This window comes from Sphaeramia orbicularis, chromosome 5, assembly GCF_902148855.1.
Source record: "Sphaeramia orbicularis chromosome 5, fSphaOr1.1, whole genome shotgun sequence".
Lineage (NCBI taxonomy): Eukaryota > Metazoa > Chordata > Actinopteri > Kurtiformes > Apogonidae > Sphaeramia > Sphaeramia orbicularis.
Window position 1 is genome coordinate 10,772,818 of NC_043961.1, and position 27,987 is coordinate 10,800,804.

The 27,987-nt window shown below is 39.4% G+C and overlaps 1 protein-coding gene across 2 annotated transcripts in view; it reads left to right on the forward strand.

Annotated features, from left to right (window-relative positions):
* Nucleotides 1-27,987, forward strand: part of LOC115420004 (cadherin-4-like) — a 346,596-nt gene that overhangs the window by 241,126 nt on the left and 77,483 nt on the right. For both annotated transcript variants that reach the window (XM_030135107.1, XM_030135108.1), the window contains exons 7-8: nt 3,218-3,362; nt 27,548-27,720. In XM_030135107.1, coding sequence (XP_029990967.1) covers nt 3,218-3,362; nt 27,548-27,720 — 318 coding nt within the window. The remainder of the gene's footprint in view (nt 1-3,217; nt 3,363-27,547; nt 27,721-27,987) is intronic.

A 27,987-nucleotide genomic window follows, 5' to 3' on the forward strand; every position in this document is an offset into this window, starting at 1 on the left:
TTATACAGTCTTTTACCAACTGTTGTTTTCACATATTTACTTGGAAGACCCAGGATCAAGGACATGGGGTCCATTTCTATATCAGTATGAAAAATTGTCTGCATTTCACATACAATTTCAGCCCAATATTTTTGCAGTTTACGACAAGACCAGTAACAATGAGTTAAGGTTCCCACATCAGGTTTACACTTGAGACACAAAGAAGGGGAAAGAGAGCGGTTGAAGAGATGTCTGCGGTGAGGGGGATATATGTAATCTACGTAAAATTTTAAGTTGTATTGCTCTTATCTGAGAGCAAATCGAAATCTTTTTTTGCCAAAGACCAAATGGTATCCCATGTTCCTTCATCTATGTTCACAGACAGCTCCTTCTCCCACACACCTCTGACCCCCTGCATATCAGTAATACTTAAACCATTGAGTACACAGTAAAATGAACTCAGAGACACTTTTAAATGTCGTTGAAACAGCATTTTCTCAACAGCAGATATTTCAGGGTGGACAGTAAGTGTTGTGTTATGAGTAATATAATGTCTTACTTGCAAAAAGCGGAAGAAAACTTGTTTGCCCCTTATTCATGTTAACCCTTTCATGCACAGTGTTCACTCCAGTGGACAGTTATTCTACAGCTGTTTTCTTGTATATTCATGGGTTTTGTGGATTTAGTTCCATATCAGCCAACACAGTGGACACATGCATCATCCCATACACTGTAATTCATACTATTACTGTAACTTTGCTGTTCTTGATAAACCTGATCTGCAGTAACATGTTTGAGTGGAAACCAATTTTCTAATTGTTGTTAGACTGTAATGAACACGGGTTGTTTTCTTTAAGCAAAAAGGCTGATTTTTGCAAATTATCTCCATGAAGTGAATAATAATTAGTATTAGGGTATGTTAAAATGTGAGAAAACATCCGATTCGCAGCATTAAAAATGTTTTTTATCACATAGTTTTCCATATTACTTTCTTTGCTTCAAAAATTAAATGCATGGTGTCCAGCTGAGTGGACATTTTTGTAACTCCTTAAAAAAACAAAAACAAACCCCAAAAAAAACTCAATCACATGTTTTTTTTCATTCCTAAAGAGAAATGAAACCACTCAGGAAAAATATCTTGACTAAGGTTCTCATAATTCATGCATGAAAGGGTTAAAAAGGGGAATATTGAAAGCACGGAAACTGGGACTTTTACACTGAATGAAATTAGTTTTGAACTCTGTTGAAAATATTGGTTATAATGTAAAAACAGAGGTCAGAGAAGTATTTAACATATGACTCGATGTTTCTTGATATTTTTGTGTGGAAATGTTATGTTTAGCATTTCAGCCTTCAGAAAATCCATGATGACGAAATTCATTCAAAAGTTATTCTAAGCAAACCGAGCTCAGAACCACCAGCAGATCCTCCATGGTCATATGGACCAGCCATCCAAAGCTCACCCTGCAGAATACTGATGATGCTTCACACACAAACGTCTGCAGTGGATGCAGCTCAGCCACCCCCTCCAGGCCCTCAGATCACATTTCCAATTCTTCCATCAAGCACACAAACACAGACACACATAAAGTGACTGAGTGCACATAGATAAAACCACACAGACAGACGTGTGCATGTAGAAACACACACACACACATTCAGAAATACAAGCAAACATGTATGCAGGGATCCAAATCCATGTGACGAGGAATACGAGGACAAAACACACACTTAAATGAACATGCACGCTAAAGCAACACAAAGATTAAAGTGCCCCATCATCTTCACACACACACACACACACACACACACACACACACACACACACATGCACACGCTCTGAGGCAGTCACACATATCACAGTCACACTCCTTTCAGCGTGCTGTGTTCACAGCTGAGAAAACAGATTGGACTTGTTTGTTTGTTGGGTCTCCTCTCCATGTTTGTTTGCTGTGCTTCAGCCAATGGAAAACTAGCATCTTGAGGATCATTAAGTAGCTAAAGAGGGCTTTTCTGATTGGCCATGTTTCTCCCCACTGTGTATGTGTGAGCTGTCCATGTTAATATGCATGAACATGTGTCTGAATTGATGTTGGGATGCGAGCGTGAATGCTGATGCAGGCGTGTGTTTGGGTTGTGTTTGGATACATCCTTGACAGGCAGACACAAAAGCAGACATGATTAGTTGTGTTTCAGTGAAGGCAGGTGCTGCCGTTCAATCTTTCATGTCACCCCACAATACATCATGACTTCCTGTAAATAGGCTGGCAGGCACATCTTCTCTGAACGTGTCGTGGCACAAAAAAAAATATTTGGCTGCCGGTGTGTCAGTTGAGCTAAAATGAGGACCCTTCTCTTCTCTCCCAAGCCAAGCTGTGATTGAATAACATTTCTGCTGAGGATATGCATTTCGAGGCAATTCAATGAGAACAATATAAGTCAGGATGAACAGTGCCGTTTTGGTTCCAGGGCTATTACAAAGCTTTGCGTTCTGCTAGATATCATTAGTGGGGATTGGTGGGGAGTACAGGGTGTGTAACGGCAGCAGTGGAGATGAAGACATCCCACTGTCGATGATGATTACTTTTGTCAGTCCTCCCTGCTCCAGCCCCCGCCCCCCCCCCAGCCCCACACTGCCTCTTTGTGTTTGCATCTCTCATTTACTTGCACAAAGCTCAGTCACTCTCCTCTCCTCTCGCTTTTTCCCTGTGCCGCTTTTTTGTTCATCCTCTTCCTCTTTGCTGTCTCTATTCTCACACTGTGAACTGTCAAGGAACAGCTCATCAGTCACAGACATCCATCCAAATGGCTGGCTTTGTCAAAACAAACCCAGACAAACATTCTTCTCCAACAAAAAAGAGTCACAGCTTGAGCAGCAACACCTCTCTGATATTTTTTAGGGCCTCTGGCTGTGCTAACAACAAAATAGGTGTTGTTTGTGTGTCTGGAACATTTCACTACTTTGCCCCTGTCTGTGTTGTTGTGGTCCGTGCCAAGATACCAACAGGATACTCATGCCCTGTTGGCAGACAAGAAACAGAATATTTGCCAGATGAATAAAGTTGCCAATTAACAGAGTCAAAGTTGGGCAGTGTGCTGAGCGTGTTTGATTCAGTGTACAGAGTTTCATATCAATCAGGCCAGCGGTCTGCGGTCAAAGTCGATTGAACAAGATTCTAAATATTTATTCAAAGTTCCCTCAGTGCTGAATGCTAATGCCTCCTATTTATGTTTACAGCTGCGAGCGCATGCAGTGGACATGAATGGTAACCAGGTGGAGAATCCAATAGACCTGTACATCTATGTAATCGACATGAACGACAACAGACCAGAGTTTCAGAATCAGGTGTACAATGGCTCTGTGGCAGAAGGATCCAAACCAGGTAAGAATACTTCACACTAAATCAGGGGTCTCAGATATGCAGCCCGGGGGCCAAATGCGGCCCGCCAAAGGTTCTAATCCGGCCCGTGGGATGAATTTGCAAAGTGCAAAAATTCCACAGTCAAGGCTGTCAAACTCATTTTAGTTCAGGTTCCACATACAGACCAATATGATCTACAGTAAACAGCATAATAACCTACAAAAAATAACGATTCCATATTTTCTTCTCGGTTTGATGTGAAAAAAAATATTACATTATGCCTATAAATAATGACAACTTCAAATTTTTGTCTTTGTTTTCGTGCAAAAAATAACGTTAAATTATGAAAATAATTCCATTTACAAACTATCCTGTAACAATAAAATGTGAATAACCTGAACAAATATGAAAAACCTGAAATGTCGAAAGAAAATTAAGCACAATTTTAACAATATTCTGCCCGTTACTAAGTGTTTTGTGTCTTTGTAGATCCGATCCATAATGCACATGTATAAATGACAAGTTGAGGCAGAATATTGTTAAAATTGCACTTATTTTTCTTAAGAAATGTCTTTTTTTTGGGTTATTAGCATCTTTTTTGTTTGGATAGTTTATAAAAGTAAGTATTTTCATAACTTAATGGGGATTTTTTTTGCACTAAAACAAAGACAAAAATTTGGAGTTGTCATTATTTATTGGTTATTATGTTATTATTTTACTGGTCCGGCCCACTGGAGATCAAATGTGGCCCCTGAAAGAAAATGAGTTTGAGACCTAAATCATGCTACATGCGTGTACCTAGCAGTTAGCATCTAGTGGTAAGATTGCTTGTGGCAACCACTGGAATACCCCTCACCTTACGCTCTTCTATGGTGGCTACTAAAATGCCATTTTAGTCCGTCCTGGGCTTTATTGTTAGTGATGTAACTCTGATCCTCCCTCAGACATACAAGGTCACAATAATGCACCTTAACGGAAAAGTGGAGAAGACAAAGTCCATACTAAAGTATCAAAAAGCATCGCAGTCCTGGGTCAGAAATCACTCCTTATCTTATACTGTTTACTTGTTCTTCTATATGTTGTGCAGAGGTTCAGGCCAATAATGACATGACTAGGGATGGGAATCGAATACTGGTTCTGTTTGAGAACCAGATCCCAGTAACTCGATTCCTTGGAATTGTTTGCCTGCCTGCTTAACGATTCTGCTTATTGATTCTGCCTTCGTTGCGCATGCACAATGACGTCACGTGTACGCTGCATTGTTTTGGTCAGAACATAGCCAACATGGCATTGAGGCAGAAATGGTCTAAAAAGACAACACAAGGTCCACTTGTAACACTTGCAAAGCTTCCATTTCTTCAAAAGAGTGGAATCTCTCCAATATGCTCAAACATTTGTCCACCTAGCTTGTGATTCATTTACAGGAATGTCACGTATTTGATACGCTACTTAGCGACGCTTGTGAATGTAGCAGCAGAATGAACGCCGGGCCCAGTTTTGGTTCCGGTGTGGGCAACAAACGTTGTACCCCCTCAAATACAAGTTTCCGAAGGCAGAGGAAAGGAAATGAGATGCGCAATAATGGGAGACGGGCCGAGCCGAGTCGAAGTGGTTTCATGTCGTGGATATGCGGCAGTAGAGCAATTAGTGAAGCGTCTTAAGTTTCACTTTCACTGCACGCTGCGTACAGACTGTGGTGTAAAGGACAGAATGTCTGTAAAGGACAGACTGGTGTAAAGGTAGACTGTGGTGTAAAGGACAGACTGTGGTGTGGAGAAGGGGTGGATTAAATGAGTTCTACTTCCTCCCACTCCTTTTCAAATGTGTAAATGAAGTCATATTTTGTTTTCATGTATATGTGAACGTTTTTCATGTTTTCTTTCAGTCTTTTTTCTAAGGACGAAGTAGGATTTCTTGAACTGAACTGAACTGAACATCCTTGTTTATTTTATTGTTTTCTCTCAGTCTGAAGAACAAACACAGTCCACAGATCCATCCAATCCATAGATCCAACAGTCACTCCATGAAACCAAAATTCATAATACAAACTTCAGTAATCAAATAATTATTTTATACAGTCAGACTGAACAGGAGGAGGCTGAAGCTTTCTGCTTATTTTTTATTTTTACTGAGTTGCTATAGAAACATGGCAGCTCCCTGTGCAGATAGAAAGGCTCATTCGAAGGTAAAAAAAAAAACAGACATTCTCATTTTCAGGTGATGATACACATTAAACATAATTACTGACATTATTTTCCATTTCTGCAATGATATAACCCTGATTGGCCAACATCCCACAAACTGAACCTTAATTTCATTGGTCTATAAGTCACATGGTCCCAGAATAACAGTAGTTCCATTGGACCAGGTGTGAGTCTGATCCAGACTAATCCAGTCCTAAATGTTGGTTGGTTGGTTGTAGTTTCACAGATACAGTCTGGAATTGATGATAGAATAGGTTTAAGTCCAAAGGAATATTAGTGTCAGATCTACCAGATCTACTTCAAACACTGTCTGCACATGACAATACATGGACTTTACAGGTTCTATCAGTGGAACATTTATAAATCTGTCGGATAAATGGACTGTACGGGTTCTATCAATGGAACATTTATAAATCTGTCGGATAAATGGACTGTACGGGTTCTATCAGTGGAACATTTATAAATCTATTAGATAAATGGACTGTACAGGTTCTATCAGTGGAACATTTATAAATCTATTAGATAAATGGACTGTACAGGTTCTATCAGTGGAACATTTATAAATCTATTGGATAAATGGATTGTACAGGTTCTATCAGTGGAACATTTATAAATCTATTGGATAAATGGATTGTACAGGTTCTATCAGTGGAACATTTATAAATCTATTGGATAAATGGACTGTACGGGTTCTATCAGTGGAACATTTATACATCTAGTGGATAAATGGACTGTGCAGGTTCTATCAGTGGAACATTTATAAATCTATTGGATAAATAGACACAAACCAACATATATGTGGAAGAACACGCCATCATATACCTGAAAAACAACAGCAAACCAGCACTTTGGTCATTAGTTTAATAATTAATCTGATTAAAATATGGAACATTTAACACATTTAATCTCCGAGGTACATAATTAAAATTGTTGACCAGTGTAATTGATTTCTTTATGGCTTTGTTGAATTTTCCATTCTAATTGGTCAGTGACAGCATTCTACATATACTGTATTGTTTATTTAGATGAAGAAATACAATTATTTTGTTGGCTTCATTTATTTATATCATTCAATAATTTATATGTAGATGTCTTTAGTGTAATAATATAATATAACAAGAAAAGCACTCGGAGACCGCAGACCTCCACCAAGGCAGATTAGTGCCCCCTGATCACCACCAAAATGTAATCATTTCTTCCTTGTGCCAGTATCAACATTTCCTGAAAATGTCATGAAAATCCGTCCATAACTTTTTGAGTTATCTTGCTAACAAACAAACAAACACTCACACACGCACGCAAACACGCAAAGCAAAGCGATCACAATACCTCCTGGCAGAGGTAACAGTAAGCAGACTAACTTACACTGACCTTGTTAGTATTGGAAAATAACCCCACATGACCCTATGGAGTTGATTTCACAATAATGACCATTATCTTCTTCTTATATCTTGTGTTTATTGCTGTCCTTACAGTAAATCTGGATCATGTACAAAACTGTAGCACTTACTTAGAACCATGTGATGGCGCAGTGGCACAGTGGTTAGCATTGTTGTTTCAAATGAATGGTGGCCCCTCATTTTGGAGTTTGCATGTTCTTCCTGTGTCATGCAAGTTTGCTTCATGTCCTCCTGTTTCCATCACTATCAAAAACATGTATGCTAGGTTAACTCTCCTGTCAGTGCCTTTGACCAAGATACACAAGATACACAACTACTGCTGCTTGTATATATGTACTAGAATAGAATAGAATAGAATAGAATAGAATAGAATAGAATAGAATAGAATAGAATAGAATAGAATAGAATAGGCTTTATTGTATTGTGTTGAATAGATTAAATATTGAGCCAATACAAGTGAATGTCACTTCCCCCACAACCTTGTCTCATATATGAAGTAGTTCAACCACTGACAGTTCCCCTTTCCATAGCATTTTCATTAGAATAAACTTTAGAAAAGGCACAACTGTCAAATGTTTAGCATTAAATAACAACATGAGAAATTCTATGCATAAATAAACGTCAGCTGTCGTGTAATGACAGTGATGGGTCCAGTTCTACTCAGCTGCTCTTCCTCCTCATACTGTCCCCTGCCTTAACTGAGGATTTAGTGCATTTGTGAGTAACCGTTTGCAGAGGGTAAAATTGTTCATATTTCCTCTCTGGCTAAACAACAGTAACACAAGGTTAACAGGAAAGCTCCCACTGAGCAGTAAGAGCTGTTCAGTTATGATGGTCTGCATCATAGCAGGGGCTGTAAAGTATCTATAAATACTAGGCCTGTAACGGTACACAAATTTTTCGGTTCGGTACGTTTTCAGTTTTGAAAGCCACGGTTCAGTTTTTTTTCTTTTGGTTCGGTATGGAAAAAAAGAAAACCCCTCAAAATGTCTTTAATGCATTTATTAGGAACTTTGGAGACAATAGAATATAGAAAAACAGAAATAATATAATTCTGCTGCTATAAATCAAATAGAAAATAAAATAAATAAAATATTTCTAAATGTATTTTAAACATTAGTATTCCACTTTTCTCTGAAAGGTAGTTTTGAACAAACAACAAAAATCTAATCACAGTTCTGTCAGTTCACATTCTGCATAAAAATAACAACAAAAAAATTCCACATGAAGTGCAACATTAACAAGAGGGTAAACTGGTATTTTCTTTTAACAAACTGAAGAGCAACACTGACAACCAAAGTAACCAAATTATTTATTTTAGGACAGAGAACAAACTGTTTTGGCCACTTTGTGTACTTGTGTGTGTGTGCAGGGTGCGATTTGTCAAAAACTCAGTTTTGTTTTGTTCTGTTTTGTTTGTGTTTTTTTGTCGGGGTGGGTAGGGGGTGTTATACATGGGGGTACGGTCCATAACTAATGTAACTAACGCTGGCGTGAAACAAAAGTGAAACTTTACATACTTTCAACGTCCAGCTCCAGGGTTTTATTCCTCTATTATACAGCGTGTGTGTGTGAGAGATAGAGAGAGACAGACAGAGACAGACAGACAGACAGAGCTAGTGAAAGTGTTTTAGAACTACTGCAGTTCCTAGGGGCCAAATAGCGTTCGTCTTATCTTCTCTTTCCTCGTTGTTTTCTTTCACCTGGACCCGTAGTGATCCCAAACAGGACTGTAATGATGGTGGAGGGTCTTCAGTCTCTTCCTTCCAGGTTGACATAATATTTGTTGGGGTTTTTTTACCTTATAACAGCTGTTATTTCATATTTCAGGTCAGTGTGTGCTCCTTCAATATCCATTGACCAACGTCTTTATTCCTGTTTCTTTCTGTCAACATACTGTGCCATTTCAGTACAGCTGTGTACCAAACCGAACAGGTGTGTACCGAAATGGTTCGGTATGTGTACCGTCACAGGCCTAATAAATACATCTATCAATACTTTAAGTGACAATATACATTGTATAACCTACTAATTGAATTATTTTAGTAATAGCTGCTACATGTACAAGCTCTTACATGCAGATTATTATCAAGGTAGTAATACCATTGAAAAGTAACATTTTTTTCAAATCCTTTTTAGTCATCCTTCAAAAGCCTTTTATTACAGTTTGAGACATTATGAATCACTCTGTTTGATCTTGAAACCAAGTCGAACCAATTATGTGCTCATTTCATTGTCCTCAGACCGACCTTCAGACGTCATGAATAAACTTGGAGTTGTAGAGCTGTGAGTCCTGAAGTTTTGGGCCGGTTCAGTCGAGGGTCGATCCATGAGATATTTGTGTTACAGTATCTTGGCTGGATGCATCATTATCAGATTCTGCAGAGCATGGAGAGATGTAGACCTTCCCTCAGAATGTGGGAACAGAGTTGTGGTCAGGGCAAAGCTGCAGACGAGAGCAGAATGTGCAAGTAGCTCTCATGTCTCGACTGGAAGAACTCTTGTTTTAACAATCAGACCCCAAGGACCTATGTTTGTCTTCACAGCGTTCAGATATTGTTCTGCTGCAAAGTTTAATCTCGGGGGGATTTGTAAACAATATAGGAAAACATGCTGTGTGTGTATGGATCAGCGAGTATGGAACAGACTTTGTATGTGTGTGTGTGTGTGTGTGTGTGTGTGTGTGTGTATGTACATACGTATGTGTGTATATATGTGTGTGTGTGTTTGCATGTGTATGTACGTGAATGTGTGTGTGTGTATGTATATGCATGTATGTGCGTATGTATGTGTGCATGTATGTGTGTATATATGTGAGTGTATGCATGTGTATGTGTGTGTATGTGCATGCGTGTGTGTGTGTGTGCGCATGATGCATGTGTATGTGTGTGCATGTGCATGTGTGTGCGCGTGTATGTGTGTGTGTATATATATATATGTGTGTGTGTGTGTGTATGTGCGTGTATGTGCAAGTGTATGTGTGTGTACGCTTGTGTGTATGTGTGTATGTGTGTGTATGTTTGTGTGTATGCGTGTGCGTCTTTGTTGGTTTGTGTGTGAACTCCGTCTTCTCCTCAGTGGACCGTGGGTCTATGTACAGAACTCCTAATTAGCGAGGGCAGCCACACAGTGTAAAAGCTACTTTCTTCATTTTCACCCTGATACTGTCTTTAAAATGAGAGCGTGTGTCATCAAAGCCTTTGAATTAAATGTTATTTGGAAGGTAATGCAATCTGTGATACCAATTAACAACAGACATATTACACTATGTACATTATAATTGCTCTGCTCTTCATTAAGTAATCAGTGGCAGGTAACATTTCTGTGTACTCTGAATGGAGTACAGCACTTTTTGTCTTTCTTTGCTAAGTCATTGCTCTCTGAATTGATGAATTTTAATTAGCAAAATAGGCTCCAAACTGTGTTGGCTTAATTGCCTGTTTAGTCGAAGAAAACAAGAATGACTGTGATTCATCTTCAGTGTAGGCTGAAGGAGAGAGTTTATATTTTTCTGGCCCATTTAAGCCTTTAATATATCCTCTGAAAGTTCCATCTTTTACTCACTAATAATAGTTTAGACATTGAGCCGAGTCGCCACCGTTTTCTACTTGTGATTTTGTCCTGATGCCAACCCCGCAGTTAGAGCCAACTGTAAGAGATGAACTTGTAAATTAACTAATGTCACTTCTGTTTTTGACTACTGCATCTGCCTTTGTTTTCACACCACAAACTGTTGCAATGAATCATGAAATGTGTCTGTCTTTCACTCCATATGCCATCCTCATGAATACATGGCTGTTCTGCTCTTTTTTTAGCACCTTTTTTGACCCACCATGCTATTCCTGGCTCCCTATAATCACTCACATTTCTGCTCCTAAAAGAGCCAACCGGTCTGGGTGCATTTATCACTTGTGCTTCGCAGTATGCATCTGCCATCTGTGGAATGACCACAAAAACCCCTCAGGTGTTACCCATTGACACACTTCCGTCATGTCATGGCAACAGGTGTTGTGTTGAGACCTGTCACAGCTGACAGGTGCTGCTCTGGCAGATTGTCCAGCGTGACTACGGTAATATCTGAGCCCTCTGTGTCCCGTTCCCCACAGCAGGTTCACATCAAAGAATAATCATATCTGATGGCCATGTAGCCTGGCTCCATTTCCAGTGACAAATTAAAGGAAAAACCTAATCAGAGCAGTCTCTTCTGGAAGGCAGAGTCTTAAATAGTTTGATGAGTGTGGTCATTTTTAAAGGGTAACTCACTGTATTTTCTCTGTTGGAAACTTCAGTCTCTGCATTTCATTCATCACACATTAGGAGCAGTGAGCTGCCACTGAAGGTTTTAAGGGACCAGATCCTCAGGGTTAGGGTTAACTTACATGTACCTGTTTTTGATGGTGGATCTGTACGAGCTACCAAAGAACAAGTGGCCCATGAACATTGACATCTGGACAGAAATGGGGTATCCTGACATCCAGGGTGGAGGGGATCGTTGCTATTTTTACCTGAAACAAATATACATGGTTTCATCATTACTGACGACCAGGGTCCAAAACTAGGGCCCAGAACCAGCTGATCCAAAGTGCATTTACAGTAGACTGTGTACTGACCCCAGTGAATATATGCATGATCTACTGGCACTGAGGAGATTTACATCTAGTTCAAATCAAGTACTTTATACAACACAGATACTACTGCTGTGGACCAGCAGGGGACCACTGGACTCTGGTAAATTATGATATTTTTCCCACCTAATTTTAAATTACGACATTATTCTTGTAATATTATGGCTTTATTGTCGGAATATGACGACTTTAATCTCATAAACGAATGACATTTTTGTTAAATTATGAGGTTTTTCTATAACTACAACTTTATTCTCATGATATTGTGCTTCTTTTTGTATTCAACTTTATTCTCATAAAATTACGGGTTTTATATCAATATTTTATGACTTTATTCTCATAGTGACAAGCGTTTTTATTTTCTCATGTGGTCCTAATACTCCGTTGTACCTTTATTCTCCAGTTCCCCCGTATTTGAAAAACTAGGTTAGCCTCAGTTTCAGTTAGTTTACTAATCATGTAGGAGCACAAGGTTCAGAATCACAAAATGAAAACAAAAACCATGAAAGATCTGATCATGAAACCAAGAGCTTTACTAAGAAGTAACATCAGCCAAACCAATACGCAATTTAAGGTCTGATTTGACCCAAAAATACAGCATAAATTAATGTTAGCTGACACCAAACGGGATCCACAAATCTAGGTTTGGTTTCCTGGATTTGTGGATCCATCTACGTCTCTTCTCTTTCTTTCAGTGTCTGTAAAACGATAGCTCCGACTGCTTTTCAAACCTGTTCATACAATCAATCACACAACAGCTCTTCCCTATTTTTTATTAAATATTGTTCTTAAGTTTAGACAGTATTGAAGCCAACGCTGCCACTCATCTCCCTCTTTCTGCCACTCAGTAGGCAGAACCACGCTGACTTCCACTAGAGGTGACGTCACGTGCATACCCTCTATAACTCAACACAGAAACTTCTTGGTGACTATGAATGTCATATACTATGGAATTCACAGTCACCAGATCTCACCCCATCTGAACACTACTATTATTAATAGTAATGATCATCACAGGTCTAATGGAGGTGATCATGAAGAAGTTCCATCTCAACATATTTTATGTAAATAGTTTGTATGTGGAATAAAACCCAAAACCACATGAAGATGAGTAGCGATGTTATTGGAAAAAGCATCTTTCACTGGAAATTCAACAATATTTCCCTGTGAAATCAGGAAGGGGCTGAAACATGAATGTACAATGGAAGAAAGTTTCAGACACCCTTTAGTTTTTACACAATCTGAAATAGTATCATGAAATACTTGCAGGAAAATCTGGTGTGGCTGTATCAGAGAGACACAAACAAATGCAAATGATTTTTTTGGGGCTTATTATTAACAAGAAAAACAAGTGGTGCCAGGCACAAGAAACCCTGCCCCTCTCACGTATTTCACCCATTATAAGTAAATGGGAACATTTTAAAAAATCATAAAAAATTTGAACTTTGACCTACTGTTCCCAAAATGTAATGGCATCTATTCTGGGTCAGTGGCAATCTATAAACCCAATTTGGTGTGAATTCAACCAATAATTTTGCTGCTAAAGTGTAAACAAACAAACTAAACCAAAAACAATACCCCTTCCCTCCCCTTTGGGGGGCAGGGTAATAACAAGACTAAATTCTTAACAGTTTCAACGTGTCATGCCCTGGATGTGTTTCAAGGGGCATTTCCAGACTGAAACATCCAGTTTAGACCTCAATGGACCAGAGCATATGCAGAAGACTTCAGTGACTTAAGAATTATTCTTAATGCAGTAGATCACAAACATATGGGGTGTTCCAAAGCAAGGTTATTATCGTTAACGAAAACTAACGGAATGACGGAAACTAGAATTATAAAAACATTTTCGTTAACTGAAATAAATAAAAACTATAATTAAAGAAAAAAACAATAACTTACTGAAACTGTATTGTGTGGTTACAAAACTAACTAAAACGTATAAAAATTATGGATAAAATTCCCTTCGTTTTCGTCTTTGTCAACGTCGGATTGATACGAAATCAATTTATTTCGCTCTAGCAATTTTAGCTAGCGGCACCATATGATATTTAACGGTCCGTCACTTCTCGTCACATGTGGTTTCCAGTCGTTTTCTGGTCCCCACTCTACCTGGAAACATGGAGACTAAAGTTGGGAGAAAACAGCAGAGTCCTGTCTGGGATTTATTTGAATTTGACGGTGAAGAAGATAAAAGATATAAAGAAATTAAAACTAAACTAAAACTAAGCATTTAGAAACTAATGAAAACTAATAAAAACTAGCAAACCTTCTCTAAAAACTAATTAAAACTAACTGAATTAGAGGAGAAAAAAAAAGTCAAAACTAAATAAAACTAAACTATAATGAAAAATCCAAAACTATTTTAACCTTGTTCCAAAGCTCCTCTCCACTACTGTATAATGTAAAGTTGTTTGTTGACTTTTCCTCTTTACTGTTTAAACTTTAAAGATGGTCACTCATGTTATTGTGCCTGTGTACATTTTGTGTTGGAGTGCGTGTTGTGATGGGAGCTGGACGTCCACTGTACTTCTGTACCGGCTTATTTCCCACTGTGAAGGCTTCCTTGTGCTTCTGCTCTTCTACAGTGGTTCAACAGGTTGTAACACTAACATTATCTTAGAAAATGACTCACCTCAATACAATAATTATTATTGTATGCTGTGCATACTTAGGTGTGTTAGGTGTTTTAGGTTATTGTATTATATACATTACTTGTATTGTGCGTATATAAATATATATAGATATAGATTGATACACTCAACAAAAATATAAACGCACCACTTTTGTTTTTGCTCCCATTTTTCATGAGCTGAACTCAAAGATCTAAAACTTTGTCTATGTACACAAAAGGCCTATTTCTCTCAAATATTGTTCATAAATTTGTCTAAATCTGTGTTAGTGAGCACTTCTCCTTTGTCCTTTGCTGAGATAACCCATCCACCTCACAGGTGTGGCATATCAAGATGCTGATTAGACAGCAGGATTATTGCACAGGTGTGATTTAGGCTGGCCACAATAAAAGGCCACTCTAAAATGTGCAGTTTTACTGTATTGGGTGGTCCAGGGGGGTCAGAAAACCAGTCAGTATTTGGTGTGACCACCATTTTCCTCGCACAGTCTTCTTCATGAATTCTCTGAAACACCTTTGGAGATGGCTTATGGTAGAGAAATGAACATTCAATTCACAGGCAAAAGCTCTGGTGGAGATTCCTGAAATCAGCATACCAATTGCATATTCCCTCAAAACTTGTGACAGCTGTGGTATTGTGCTGTGTGATAAAACTGCACATTTTGGAGTGGCCTTTTATTGTGGCCAGCCTAAGGCACACCTGTGCAATAATCATGCTGTCTAATCAGCATCTTGATATGCCACACCTGTGAGGTGGATGGATTATCTCAGCAAAGAAGAAGTGTTCACTAACACAAATTTAGACAGATTTGTGAACAATATTTGAGAGAAATAAACCTTGTGTGTACACAGAAAAAGTTTTAGATCTTTGAGTTCAGCTCATGAAAAATGGGAGCAAAAACAAAAGTGGTGCGTTTATATTTTTGTTCAGTATATATCTTTTATTCTGTTTATTATTTATTTGTTCCATTGATGGCTGTTTGTGGGATGTTCAGAGTGTTTTTCTTCTTGTACTGCTGCTGTTGTAACAAAGCAATTTCCTGCAAAGGATCAATAAAGTATCTATCTATCTATCTATAAATGACTCAGGCCAACACAAACTATTATAAATTTCACACCTTTGAAGTAATTATAATACTTTCATTATTTGCTCCCATTTTATTTGGGTAACTAGCAATCTGTAACCTTTCACGTTTCAAAACTTACTTCACCTCAGCTCTGCCTGTGTCTATATAATAAAGTTGCAGCAAAGTCACAGTTCTTTGAGCTTTTTTTTCCTGACTCAAACTTTCAGATTACATTTTATAATAAGCATAAAGAGGAAGGGTCCCAAATGCAGGACGCTCAGGCAGCAGCAGTTCAGCAAATTAATTAATAATGACGAGAGTTTGCAAAAGGGCATGTAGACGGGTAAAGGCTGAATCCGAGGACGGTCGGAGGTCGGAACCAGACAAACACAGAAAGATAACCCTGAAATGGCAGGTGTAGAGGAGATTCATGAAGCAGGCACAGTCCAAAAACATGAAGGAACACGGTGAAATGCAAAAGCTTGAATTCACAATCAGGATGAGGATCTGTGGACAGGGACAGGAATAGAAACCCTCTGAGCTGTACTGCATGATAGAGGTGTTTTTACATTACAGCAAAGATTTTAACAAGTGGTTCCAGGCACAACAAACCCCGCCCCTCACACTTATTGTAACTTATTTTGGCATCGATCCAGCTGATGTCATCATGTCTATGCATGTGGCGATGTCAGCATATCAACTGCCTCTATATATGTGCCAAGTTAGAAGTAAATTGAAACAAAATTTATGTTTTTATAGACATTTGAAATTTAGCCCATTATAAGTAAAAGGGAGAAAAAAAATTGTAAAATATTCATGAAAAATTTTTAACTTTGACCTACTTTTCCCAAAATGTAATGACGTCTATTCTGGGTCACTGGCACAGATGAGTCACCTCAGATCCTGTCGTCAGTAGGCCCCAGGTAGCTACAGCTGAAACAGTAGCCCCTCCCCCAGAGGGGCATGGTTAAAGGGACACTGGGGGAATAGTGATGAACAGACCAAGTAAACTAAATATTGGAAATTATAAGTACAGACTAAAGTGGTACGTAGAACCAGAAACAGGTGATAGGACTCAGTGTTCTGTACTTCATCCAGTATTATTGTTCATAGGGCAGCTTAATCTAAACTGTGGGTTCAGTCTGGTTTAACTTAGGCTGAACTGTGGGTTCAGTCTGGTTTAACTTAGACTGAACTGTGGGTTCAGTCTGGTTTAACTTAGACTGAACTGTGGGTTCAGTCTGGTTTAATTTAGACTGAAATGTGGGTTCAGTCTGGTTTAACTTAGTCTGAACTGTGGGTTCAGTCTGGTTTAATTTAGACTGCACTGTGGGTTCAATCTGGTTTAATTTAGACTGAACTGTGGGTTCAGTCTGGTTTAACTTAGACTGAACTGTGGGTTCAATCTGGTTTAATTTAGACTGAAATGTGGGTTCAGTCTGGTTTAATTTAGACTTAAATGTGGGTTCAGTCTGGTTTAACTTAGACTGCACTGTGGGTTCAGTCTGGTTTAACTTAGACTGCACTGTGGGTTCAATCTGGTTTAATTTAGACTGAACTGTGGGTTCAGTCTGGTTTAACTTAGACTGAAATGTGGGTTCAGTCTGGTTTAACTTAGACTGAAATGTGGGTTCAGTCTGGTTTAATTTAGACTGAAATGTGGGTTCAGTCTGGTTTTAACTAGTCTGACCATCATCCTTTTCACACATGAATGTTTTCAGTCTGATCTTAAATGTCCAGACTCCGTCGTCCTCTTTAATATTGGCAGAAGCTGATTCCATCAGACAGGACCTTGGGAACTAAAGGCTCTAACTCCTACTGGACTGTTACAGACCCTGGGAACTACCAGAAGACCTGCGTTCACAGAGCCAAGGGTTCTGTTGGGATGGTCCAGTACCAGATCATCTGTGAGATAAGAAGGGTCCATGCCATTAATGGTCTTTTATGTAAGATGGAGGATTTTAAATTTAATTCTAAACTGGACTGAAGCCAGTGAAGGACTGGTAGCACAGGGGTGATGTGCTCTCTTCTATTATTCCTGCTAATAATCTAGACCACAGGGGCGAGATCTAGGACCACCAAGATTACATCTAGGACCACCGAGATTAGATCTAGGACCACCGAGATTAGATCAGTGTTTGCAAGTGGCCTATTCAGCCCTAGAGGTGCTAGTGGGAAGGCAGAGGACCTCCATTCTCCCCCAACAAACCATTTAACCATCACAATTACTTTGAAATTGTTTGATTAAGGTAAAAATGCTGCACAGTTCTCCTTTAAGTAGATACAATTAGAATAACCTGTAAATAATGACAACTACTAACTTTTACCTTTTATTTTAGTGTTAAAAGTCTCTAAAAATGTTTGCATTTACAAACTATCCATTCACGCAAAATGTGAATCATGTCGTTATCCACATCTTTAAGGAAACTTTGTTGATGTAAAGACTTTCCTAATGTAATTTCACATTTTAACTGTTATTATGACTCTAATCCGGCCCACTTTAGATCATATTAGGTTGTATATGGCTGCTGAACTAACATGAGTTTAACACCCCTGCTCTATACCATGTTACCCATCTAAGTCTACTATTTTGGTCAGAAATCACTCATATTTTACATCAACATCCGTATGAAGATGGATTTTTAAATACCAGGTAAACAGGTGAGATGCATGCCAAGCTGTGGGAGCATCATTCTCTGTATCTACACACCCAGATATCAAAGGCTCTCTGAGGCATTACAGCACAACTTCACATCTAGCGTTGTGTGAAAGCCATCAAAGAGGGAGACCTACAGGGAACCATCCTTATCGTCGTCACAGATGTTACGTAGCAAAAGATCAGATCAAAATGGTCAGCAAGGATCGCTTTAAAATAGCTTTATTTGTCACTTCCTGCCACAGGGGTCCCAATCAGGCTTGAAATTAACCTGTGACTAATAGAATTAATTTGTGCAGGTAATCACACGTAACAAAACAGAACTTAACACGAGAGCTATCAGATCTCATTCCGTTTCTGTTGTTGGCATTAATGAGAAATAAATGGAATTCAGCTAGGAGGATTATCTGGGGGAAAAAAAAGATAAACCTGTTAAATATGTGCAAAATGCCTTCTTTTGGTAGTTCTTTGTATTTCATAACACGAAAAAATCACCTTGTGGTTCAAGCGCTATGACTTGAGACTAACACACTGCCTTTTCAAATGGGCGAATGTAATCTTCAGGAGTAAGAAAGTACTTTCATTGTATTAAGTGGCTTCAGATAAAGATTTGTCGACAGGGTGTGACTTCTTCAGAAAGCCCTTGTGTTCAGCGTCTGCATTGAACTCCGAACATCTGCCATGTGATGTTCTGTCCCTCTCCTTCCCCTCCCTTATGAGTCTGACAGCGTGTTGTTCACTTTTATGGACCATCTTTCCCCAAAAGCCTCTGAAATGAGAGTGCAAGATCAAAACCGGCGGCTGAGTGTCTTGTCTCACAGTCGATTTGCCCTCCCAAGGGGGACGGGTGGTAACAGCTCCCTCTCTCCCCTCTTCTTCTCACTAAAGAGTTTTGCTAAAAGTTGCAAGGAGATTTAAGAGTTTTTCTCTCACCGTCTTTTTGCCTGGGGGGGTAATTAAGGATGGGCTCAGGAAGGGAACGATGGAATGAAGGAGGCGATGCGAGGTGGAGGAGCGCAGTGGTGTTTTAATCAGTGGAGTCGGACCAAAGTGTGTGAGCATCACATCAGAGTGTTTCTCACTGCACCACTTAATGCTTGTCCATGTATGTCATATTACCGATCCACAGGACGCATCAGAGCCACATGAACAGTGGCTTCATCCACCCACTGCAAAGGGATTTTCCTGTGTCACTGTGTTTTTAACCTCCAGTTTGTTCCTACAGGCAAGTCATGTGGAGCAAAAAATAATTTGTTCTGCTGGTGTCATTACAAGTGTGAGTTGTACAGAGCGCCTGCAGTGTTTAGCCTCGGTCCCTCTAGTACCTGTAGCTCAGTGGATCTTTCTCATGCACTAAACTATAATTTAGACCAAAGAGCCCAAGACAATTCAAGGCAGAAGGCAGTGAGGAGTGGAGGTAGAACTTTGACGTTGTGCAGGTTTGCAAATTGGTTGGAGATTTCAGAGGTAGTATTGTGAAAAGTAAATGCCATCAGTTTCATTTCTTTTTTTTCTTTTTTTTTTTTATTCTTTGTTTTTATTTGTTTTTTTCAACAAACAGACAATACAACACACAAAACACACAAACCTGGGGTCACTGGTTCAACACAAAATATTTAAATCACAGACAGCAGTAATTGAGCATTTGTTTTGTTTATAGTCCAGCCATTTTCTCCAGCGACCATCAGTTTTATTTCTGACGAATCAAGATTTGGTTTGATACCCATGAGCCCAGAATCTTTAGTGTGTTTTATTTAGATCAGGGGTCTCAAACATGCGTCCCGGGGCCAAATGCAGCCTTCCAAAGGTTCCAATCTGGCCTGTGGGATGAATTTGCAAAGTGCAAAAATTCCATAGTCAAGGCTGTTGAACCCATTTTCGTTCAGGTTCCACATACAGACCAATATGATCTACAGTAAAATAACAGCATAGTAACCTCCAAAAAATAATGACTTCATATTTTCTTCTTGGTTTGATGTGAAAAAAAAAAAAAATACACTATGCCTATAAATAATGACAACTTCAAATTTTTGTCTTGGTTTTAGCGCAAAAAATAACATTAAATTATGAAAATATTTACATTTACAAACTATCCTGTAACAATAAAATGTGAATAACCTGAACAAATATGAACAACCTGAAATGTCTAAAGAAAATTAAGCACAATTTTAACAATTTTCTGCCTGTTCCTAAGTGTTTATTGTCTTTTTAGATCCGATCTGTAATGCACATGTAGAAATGATAAGTTGAGGCAGAATATTGTTAAAATTGCACTTATTTTTCTTAAGAAATTCAGTTTTTTCAGGTTATTCGCATCTTTTTTTGTTTGGATAGTTTATAAAAGTAAGTATTTTCATAATTTAATGGGGAGTTTTGCACTGAAACAAAGACAAAAATTTGGAGTTGTCATTATTTATAGGTTATTACACTATTATTTTACTGATCTGAACCACTGGAGATCAAATTGGGCTAAATGTGGCCCCTGAAAGAAAATGAGTTTGAGACTCATAGACTGTATATAGAGGCATCACTCACTACCGCCGTTGAACAGTGAATCAAGCCTCATAGATATGGAAGCAAATTCTGTGAAACTATTTGGTGTCTGCGTGATTTTCCTCCCCCCTGATCAAGTCTTGACAGTGATTGGTTGTTGCAGCTGTTATTGAAGCATTTCACATGAAATAACATCTGAAAAACAAACTTGTCCGAAAGATGACGACTTGTACACAAATCAGCCTGATGAAATCTAAATCCTCTTTGTACTTGTAACTGTATTACATCCACCATCCGTCCAGCTGGTGTGATTCTGTAAAACTACTAGGATTTCTACCAGATTTTCATCATACAGTCCTCTAAACTCCTCTCTTTTAACACTGGAGAGCCCCAGGCAAACTTTAAATACAGAGTGGTAGCTACCAGACACACTCACCAGTGGAAGAACAGGAGCGAAAAAGAGGAAAACAAAGAGCATAATCTGTGGTTTAAAAATACTGTGGTCCAAGAAGAAGAGTGGACTGTTAGCCTCGGTGGATCTCTGCAGTCTCTCAGCAGTCTTCTAGTTGGACATGTACTTTAAACCAAGTCCCACTGGATAACAGACAGATATTTACTATATGGCCTGCAAATGTGGGCTGCACAAAGTCTATGGTAGAGATTAAACTGGACTTTACTCCAACTGGAGTCATAATATCCACTCTGCCTCTCAAGACAGATGAGACTTGTTTGCTCTGCCGTGGTCTAAAAATAAATGACAAGCAAAATAAAAATATAATTTTTGGGAAAAAAAACAAAAACAGTTCTCTTCACGCACAAAATACGTACCAAAACCGTGGCCCAAAAACCACAGTAGGAACCGTACCGTTGGCTACCTGTACCGTTGAACCCTTAGTAGGTGCATCAGATATTTTCCTGCTTTATTGCCTTTTGCCAAAAACACCTGTGCACTTAACCGTTAAGCTAAAGCTAATGGTCAATGATGAATGTGAAATTAACCCCACACAGTACATTTTATAGTATACAGTGAGTATAGTATACAGTATAGTATAGTTTTGAATTTCAGAGTATTTCAGAGTACATTTGAGTGCCCTGTAAAGGTGGTTCAGGGATGAAAAATGACAGACAAAACTTGACTTACGAGAGAATACAGTATAATACATCCATGAGATGAAGCAGAGTTTTAAAACTCTAGAAGTGAAGGTTATTTGACATGGTAAGGGGGATGCTCTGCAGCTGTCTGTTTGTGCACCTGTGCAAAATGATCAAGTCATCCATAGTGAAATGTAATCATTTTTCATAGTGGGTCAATTTTACACCAGCAATAAACAGGTTGTAAAGATGCTGCTGTCTTCCATCTAATCTTTTCAGTTCAATCTTAATTCAATGAACAAAAGCAATGAGAGTAGGGGACAATAAAAGGGTCTTAAAAGGTTCTATGATATTACCCCCACCTCAACCCACACCATAGATGGGACAAGAGGGATGGGAATCGATAAGACTTTAACGATTCAGATTCCATTATCGATTTTGCTTATCGATCCAATTCCTTATCGATTCTCTTGTTGATTCTCATTGGGTGAGGGAATAAAAGAGTACAAACAGGTGTGTTTGCATTAACGGTCTTTTATATTTCCATCTCTGCACAGAAAATATAACATATACAGTATGTGCAAATAATAAGAACAGATGACTCTGGGCCCGGTTTGGGGGTGGGGGGTGGGGGTACAGTGAAAGTGAAACTAAAGACGCTTTACTAATTCCTCTATTGCTGCATTTCCACTACATGGAACCAGTTCAACTCCTGTTGTTGTGCACCTCATTTCCTTTCCCCTACCTTTGGAAACTTGTATTTGAGGGGATACAACATTTGTTGCCCGCACCGTAACTGGAACTGGGCCCGGATGACGGCCTGCCACTAGACTCACAAGCGCCGTTAAGTAGCGTATCAAATGAATCACATGCTGCGGACAAATGTTTGAACATATTGGAGGGATTCCACCCTTTTGAAGAAATGGAAGCTTTGACAGTGTTCCAGTGGACCTGGTGTCGTCTTTTTAGACCATTTCTGCCTCAACGCCATGTTGGCTACGTTCTGACCAAAACAATGCAGCGTACATGTGACGTCATCGCACATGCGCAACGAAGGTGGAGTCAATAAGCAGAATCATTAACCCTTTCGTGTATAGAGGTCACTACAGTGGACAGCTATTCTACGCTGTTCTCTTGTAAATTCATGGGTTTTATTGTTTTAGTTCCATACCAGCCAACACAGTGGACACTTATGCATCATCCCATACAGTGCATTTCATACTGTTACTGTAACTATGCTGTTCTTGATAAACCTGATCTGCAGTGACATGTTTTAGTGTAAATCAACAAACAAAACAGGTTTGTTTTTTTTTGCAAATTATCTCCATGAAATGAATAATAACTAGTATTAGAGTATGTTAAAATGTAGGAAAACATCTGATTAGCAACATTAAAAATGTTTTTATTGCATACTTTTCCATATCACTTTCTGATATTAGGTTTTAAATACATGTTTCTTTGTTTGAAAAATTAAATGCATGGGGTCCGGCTGAGTGGGCAGTTTTGTAACTCCTTAAAAAAAAAAAAAAAACTAAATCGCATGTTTTTTTCATGCCTAAAGAGCAATAAAAACACACAAATATTGTGACCACGGTTCTCATAATTGCATGAAAGGGTTAAGCAGGCAGGCAAACAGTTCCAAGGAATCGAGCTACTGGGATCCGGTTCTCAAACAGAACCAGTTCTCGATTCCCATCCCTAGACAGGAGGACTACTGCCAAGTAATGCCCAAGTGTCTCCAAGAGGTGCTTTTGGGTTCGAGGTATGGATGCTGCCACTTTTTGACTTCATTTCACAGTGGATGGGTCTGACCGGTATGAATAGTGTCCTTGGAGAGTAGAAGAGTCCATTAGAGGCTCTTGTATGACCACTGTGTGCCCCGTCTAAGATTCACTGGGTTTCACCCCTTTCTCTGTACCTCTCTTACCTCTCAACCTCTACTTGTCCTTCTTGCTCTCTGTCCATTCCCACTGTTTCCTCCTTCAGAGCAGCCTCTATCTCCCCTCCACTGATGAGAGTTATTATCCTCTTATACCATCCATGCCCTGCCCTCTCACTCCCTGACTTCCCCTTGTACTTTCCCTTTTAGTGGTCTTTATAAGCCCTCTCACCTCCGCTCTCTTCTCTGCTTTCTTTTCCTCGCTCTCCAATTTCCTCCTCTGCTTCCTATCCTTGCATCCGTATGCATCGGTCTCCGTCGCACCGCTCTCTCCATCCCATATCTGTTTATCTCTATCCTTTTTTTCCTCAGTCTTAACTCTAATTGGAAGGCAGATGTTGACTCTGACAGACTAATGTTTAGGCAGCAGATAAACCTCGCCAGTGAGCTCCAGTCACGTGAGCAAAATGGCCAACAATACGCATCCGTGCCACCAGTTAAATTTTCAGCTCCAGCGATTTTGGTGGAAAAGCAATTAGGATTTGGAATTAGTGTTCAAATTAAAGAGGAATTAAACAGGCTCAGAGATTAACCCTTTCAGGCATGAGCATCTCTCCTTGGCTCCGGTAGTCAACCATCATCATATCACTGAATCCTCCTCTTTGAAATAAAAGGTGGCTGCGCTGGCACGGGATTCAACATCACGTCCTTTTCCTCCCTGTGGGACACGAAAGGTTGATTATATATTGACGCTGTCCTCTAAGGAATCGCAATAATTGTTTTTCTTCTTCCTGCCATTCCTTGGACTTTCCTCTTTTTATTGCTGGACAAAGTGACAAATTCTGCTTTGAGACTTAATGAAGTTTGAAATAGAATTCTAGGCTACAATTATCCTGTCCATGCAGGCTGTCACAGGAATGATGGTGCCATCTAGACCCAATTATAGGAATAGAGACACCTGTAACTGCACAGACCCACAGGGAACCTCTGAATCTGCCTCCAATTCAACAGCACTCCAGTTCTGGCTGACATTTACAGCCATGGTTTGGAATGTTGTGAAGCAAAACGTAGCTTTCTTACTTCTCCAGTTTTCTTAAACATACAAGATGTGTTTGTTTTTTGTTTGTTTTTTTTTTCTTTCTGATTTATGTTGATGGGCTTTGATGTTATAATTGAACACTGCTGGTTCAGTACCTGCTCAGCACGACACCACCACCCACCGTCATGCCCACTTACACAAACAGGTTGCTGAAACACCATCCATGCCTAGTGCCACAAAAGCAATGGTATAGAGAAAGGAAATGGAGAAATATTCCAAAGCTTATCCCAATTATAGTTTTAGTTGATTTGGACAAGAAGTTATACAGCACAAACTTCAGACCTATCAAAGATGTACACTGTTGTAGCTGGCTTTAAAGTAGTTTTGATTCTGTTTTTGAGACTAATATAGAATGCCACAGTGAAATATGTAAGACATCTGTTTTTTTTTTCTTATGCTGTGTCTTGCCCTTGTACTGACACCAAACTTCTGCAGTGAATCAATTTCCTCTGCAGTAGCAACAATTTTCAATACTGTCTTATATCTATGGCTAATGTCAACAAAAAGTCCAAGAAACCTAACAGAAGCACAGAAACATAAACTGCACGTGCATTTTACACATGTTGAGTTTTTAGCTTACCGTACTTTCCGGACTATAAGCCGCACTCAACCCGTCTCCAACGTCTCACCATTGCTTCAATGATGCCAAGCTTACGTGCAGCAGCTCTATTTCCTTCTTTGTCAGCCGGATCGATCGTTAGTCCAGAAAGCGTAAATTAGCCGCATCATTTTAGAGCCGCGGGTTCACAGTGTGTGGAAAAAAATAGCGGCTTATAGACCGGAACATACAGTACGTGCTACTCAAGCTCAAAGTCTGGTTTATTTGGGAGACTCACTAACAGCACCTATCACATGTAGGAGTTAATTCACTAAATTTTTCCAAATACTGGTGAGGTGTCAATATCAACACATTTATTTCCAAATCATAAAATGAAATGGGAATAATTCACCACACATGCCTCAAACCTTATCCATTATGGAGATTAATTTCCATCATTAAGGTTAAATTTTGTCAAAACATGCATGTTTTTTTTTTTAACTAATTGCACAATATGAATAATGTGTGATCAGCTCATTTTTGTTTAGTTTTTTTTTTTAACATCAACTCCACATTAGGTCCAGAAACGTCATCTATCATCATAGCTATCAAATCCAGGGTCCCAGTAATCTCAGTCCGCTCCAGGGTTATCATGACTTGATTAACACAACACAGGAACACTGACACACAAAAGGATTATTTTTGTGAATACAGAGAGTATGCCCTTATGCATGTCAGATACTGGTTGTTGCAGCGCTGCTCCCGTTAAAGTGGCTTAAACAGTTCTGCGGTCGTGTCATTGGAACACCTTCGTCATTCAGGCGTCTTAACAACACTCATGAAGTCTGTCTACTTCATAAATCCAAGTCCAAATTGCACCAGTTTGCATTGGTGATAATCACAGACCTTTTCCTGTAACTGAGTGTCTGGGAATCTTACTTGGTGTTAATTAATGATTATGGAGGGAATAATGTAACAACACCACATTATAGCCATCGTTACCGGCAGATTATTACTTCTGTGGATGTTTTATAAGCTGAAGTGGAGCAACAGGTAATCTAATTTTGCTGTGGCTCAGAGTGTTCACTGACTGCAAGGTTGGTGGTTTTATCCCTGACTTGAGAGGTTTATTTACCATTTAGCTGGGTTTTAAGATCTGTTACTCAAATGAAGAAAAAAAAATAAAACCATGAAAGAGAATTGCCATTCTAGTTTTGGGTTTATTGGACTTAATACGGGGCATGCAGAGCTGTGCCATTTATATTCAGGGGTTCTTTTCTTTTTCACTTTCACTTCTTTTTCAAGAAGTCTTACTAGGTATAATTGTGTCCCTGCACCAGCAGATAATTTCAATTCTTTCTAGTCTGTATCTTCTCAGATCCGTTATTTCTCATATTCATTTTTGTATTGCAGCACATTCTGTGTCTTTCTCCCTTCATCCTTTTCTGTTATTCTCTACTTATAGTGTCTTCTCATTCAAGCATGTTAGTGCTCCATCCTTCTCTTCCCTCCGTTGTCCCTCTTCCTGCCAGCTGACGGTCTTTTTCTTTCAGCAGCAGCAGCCTGTAAATGGCTGCCTGATGGAAAGTGACATTTTCACAGAACCCTGCGAGAGAGGCGAGGTGATCTCTCCTCTTTCCAGCACAAAGTGCTCCTAATTGCCTGGTCGCATTTGTGAGCCCAGCTGACAAACTCGTGTGAATCAATAATTCTGCTGGGGGTATATGAGGGGACACGGGGACTTGCAGCCTGATACGTGCCATGAAGACAAACACATATGCATGCGCTGCACACATACAATGGTACACATGAATGCAGTCTTTCACGTCACGTTCTTACACACACTCCCTTTTCCTCTCCACCTCTGAGCTGCCTGGCTTAAATGGCAGTGTTTATCTGTGATTCTAAGACAAATAGGGAGAGAGCATGGGAGCATTAAGGGCAGCCACAGTGCCGCTGAAGGCTGAAATAATGGATGGTGGAAATGGCAGAAGACTCTGTGCTGCTCATTACTAAATGGACTGCAGCGGTGAAAACTTTGCTCCACAAGCTTGCTATATACAAAGGACAAAACAGCCCAGCTTTAAATCAGGCTGTATTGAATGGATTTTGTCTGTGGTTTTGTACTCTCTGTAATAGCTCCCACTCTTAAACTTGGTAACCAGCGAACAGAGAATGTCACAGCAATTTGCAAAGTCTGATTGATTTGTTTTTGTGTATAAATGGGCTTGTTCTCTTCTGAGTTTTTTTCCTCTAAATCCCACTCTGTTTCTTTGATATTTTCTACAAATTCATTAACAGTAATGTGCTTAGAAGAAACCTTCCTTAGGCTTAAATGATTTCTAAAATGTGTGAAGTGTAGAGAGGACTTTGAAAGTACATGTCTTAATGGATGTTTACCATCTTGTTTTTCAGTCGTGCTTTTGTCTCAACATGACCTCTTCTACTGCAGCGTTTGCTAATGTGTCATTTAGTTTTCACATTCTTTAACTTTGTTCCCGTTTTAACTTTGTCTCCGCAGGCTCATCTGTGATGCAGGTGACAGCCAGCGACTCAGACGACTCTACCACGGCGAACGGCATGGTGCGCTACCGTATCCTCTCGCAGACTCCTCACAGCCCCATCCCAAACATGTTCACCATCAACAGCGAGACGGGTGACATAGTAACAGTGGCAGCCGGTTTGGACAGAGAGGTGAGCGTCAGCTTTACAAGTTCCCGTTAACAGCGTGGTTTGATCCTCCTGACTTTGTTGTGTGTGTGTTTTCACACTTCCTCCACATGGGCATTTCTCCATCAGTGTAGTTGGGAGTTTCTGACCAGTTTCTGTCGGTTTATGTCTGCATGTTTAGATCAGTTGTTTGCATATTAGGCACAGACACACAAAGATTGGACGCTTCTGCACCTCATAGCCATGTTGGTTTGACTGAGTTAATATGTTTGTGAAAGAAAATGACAGGCT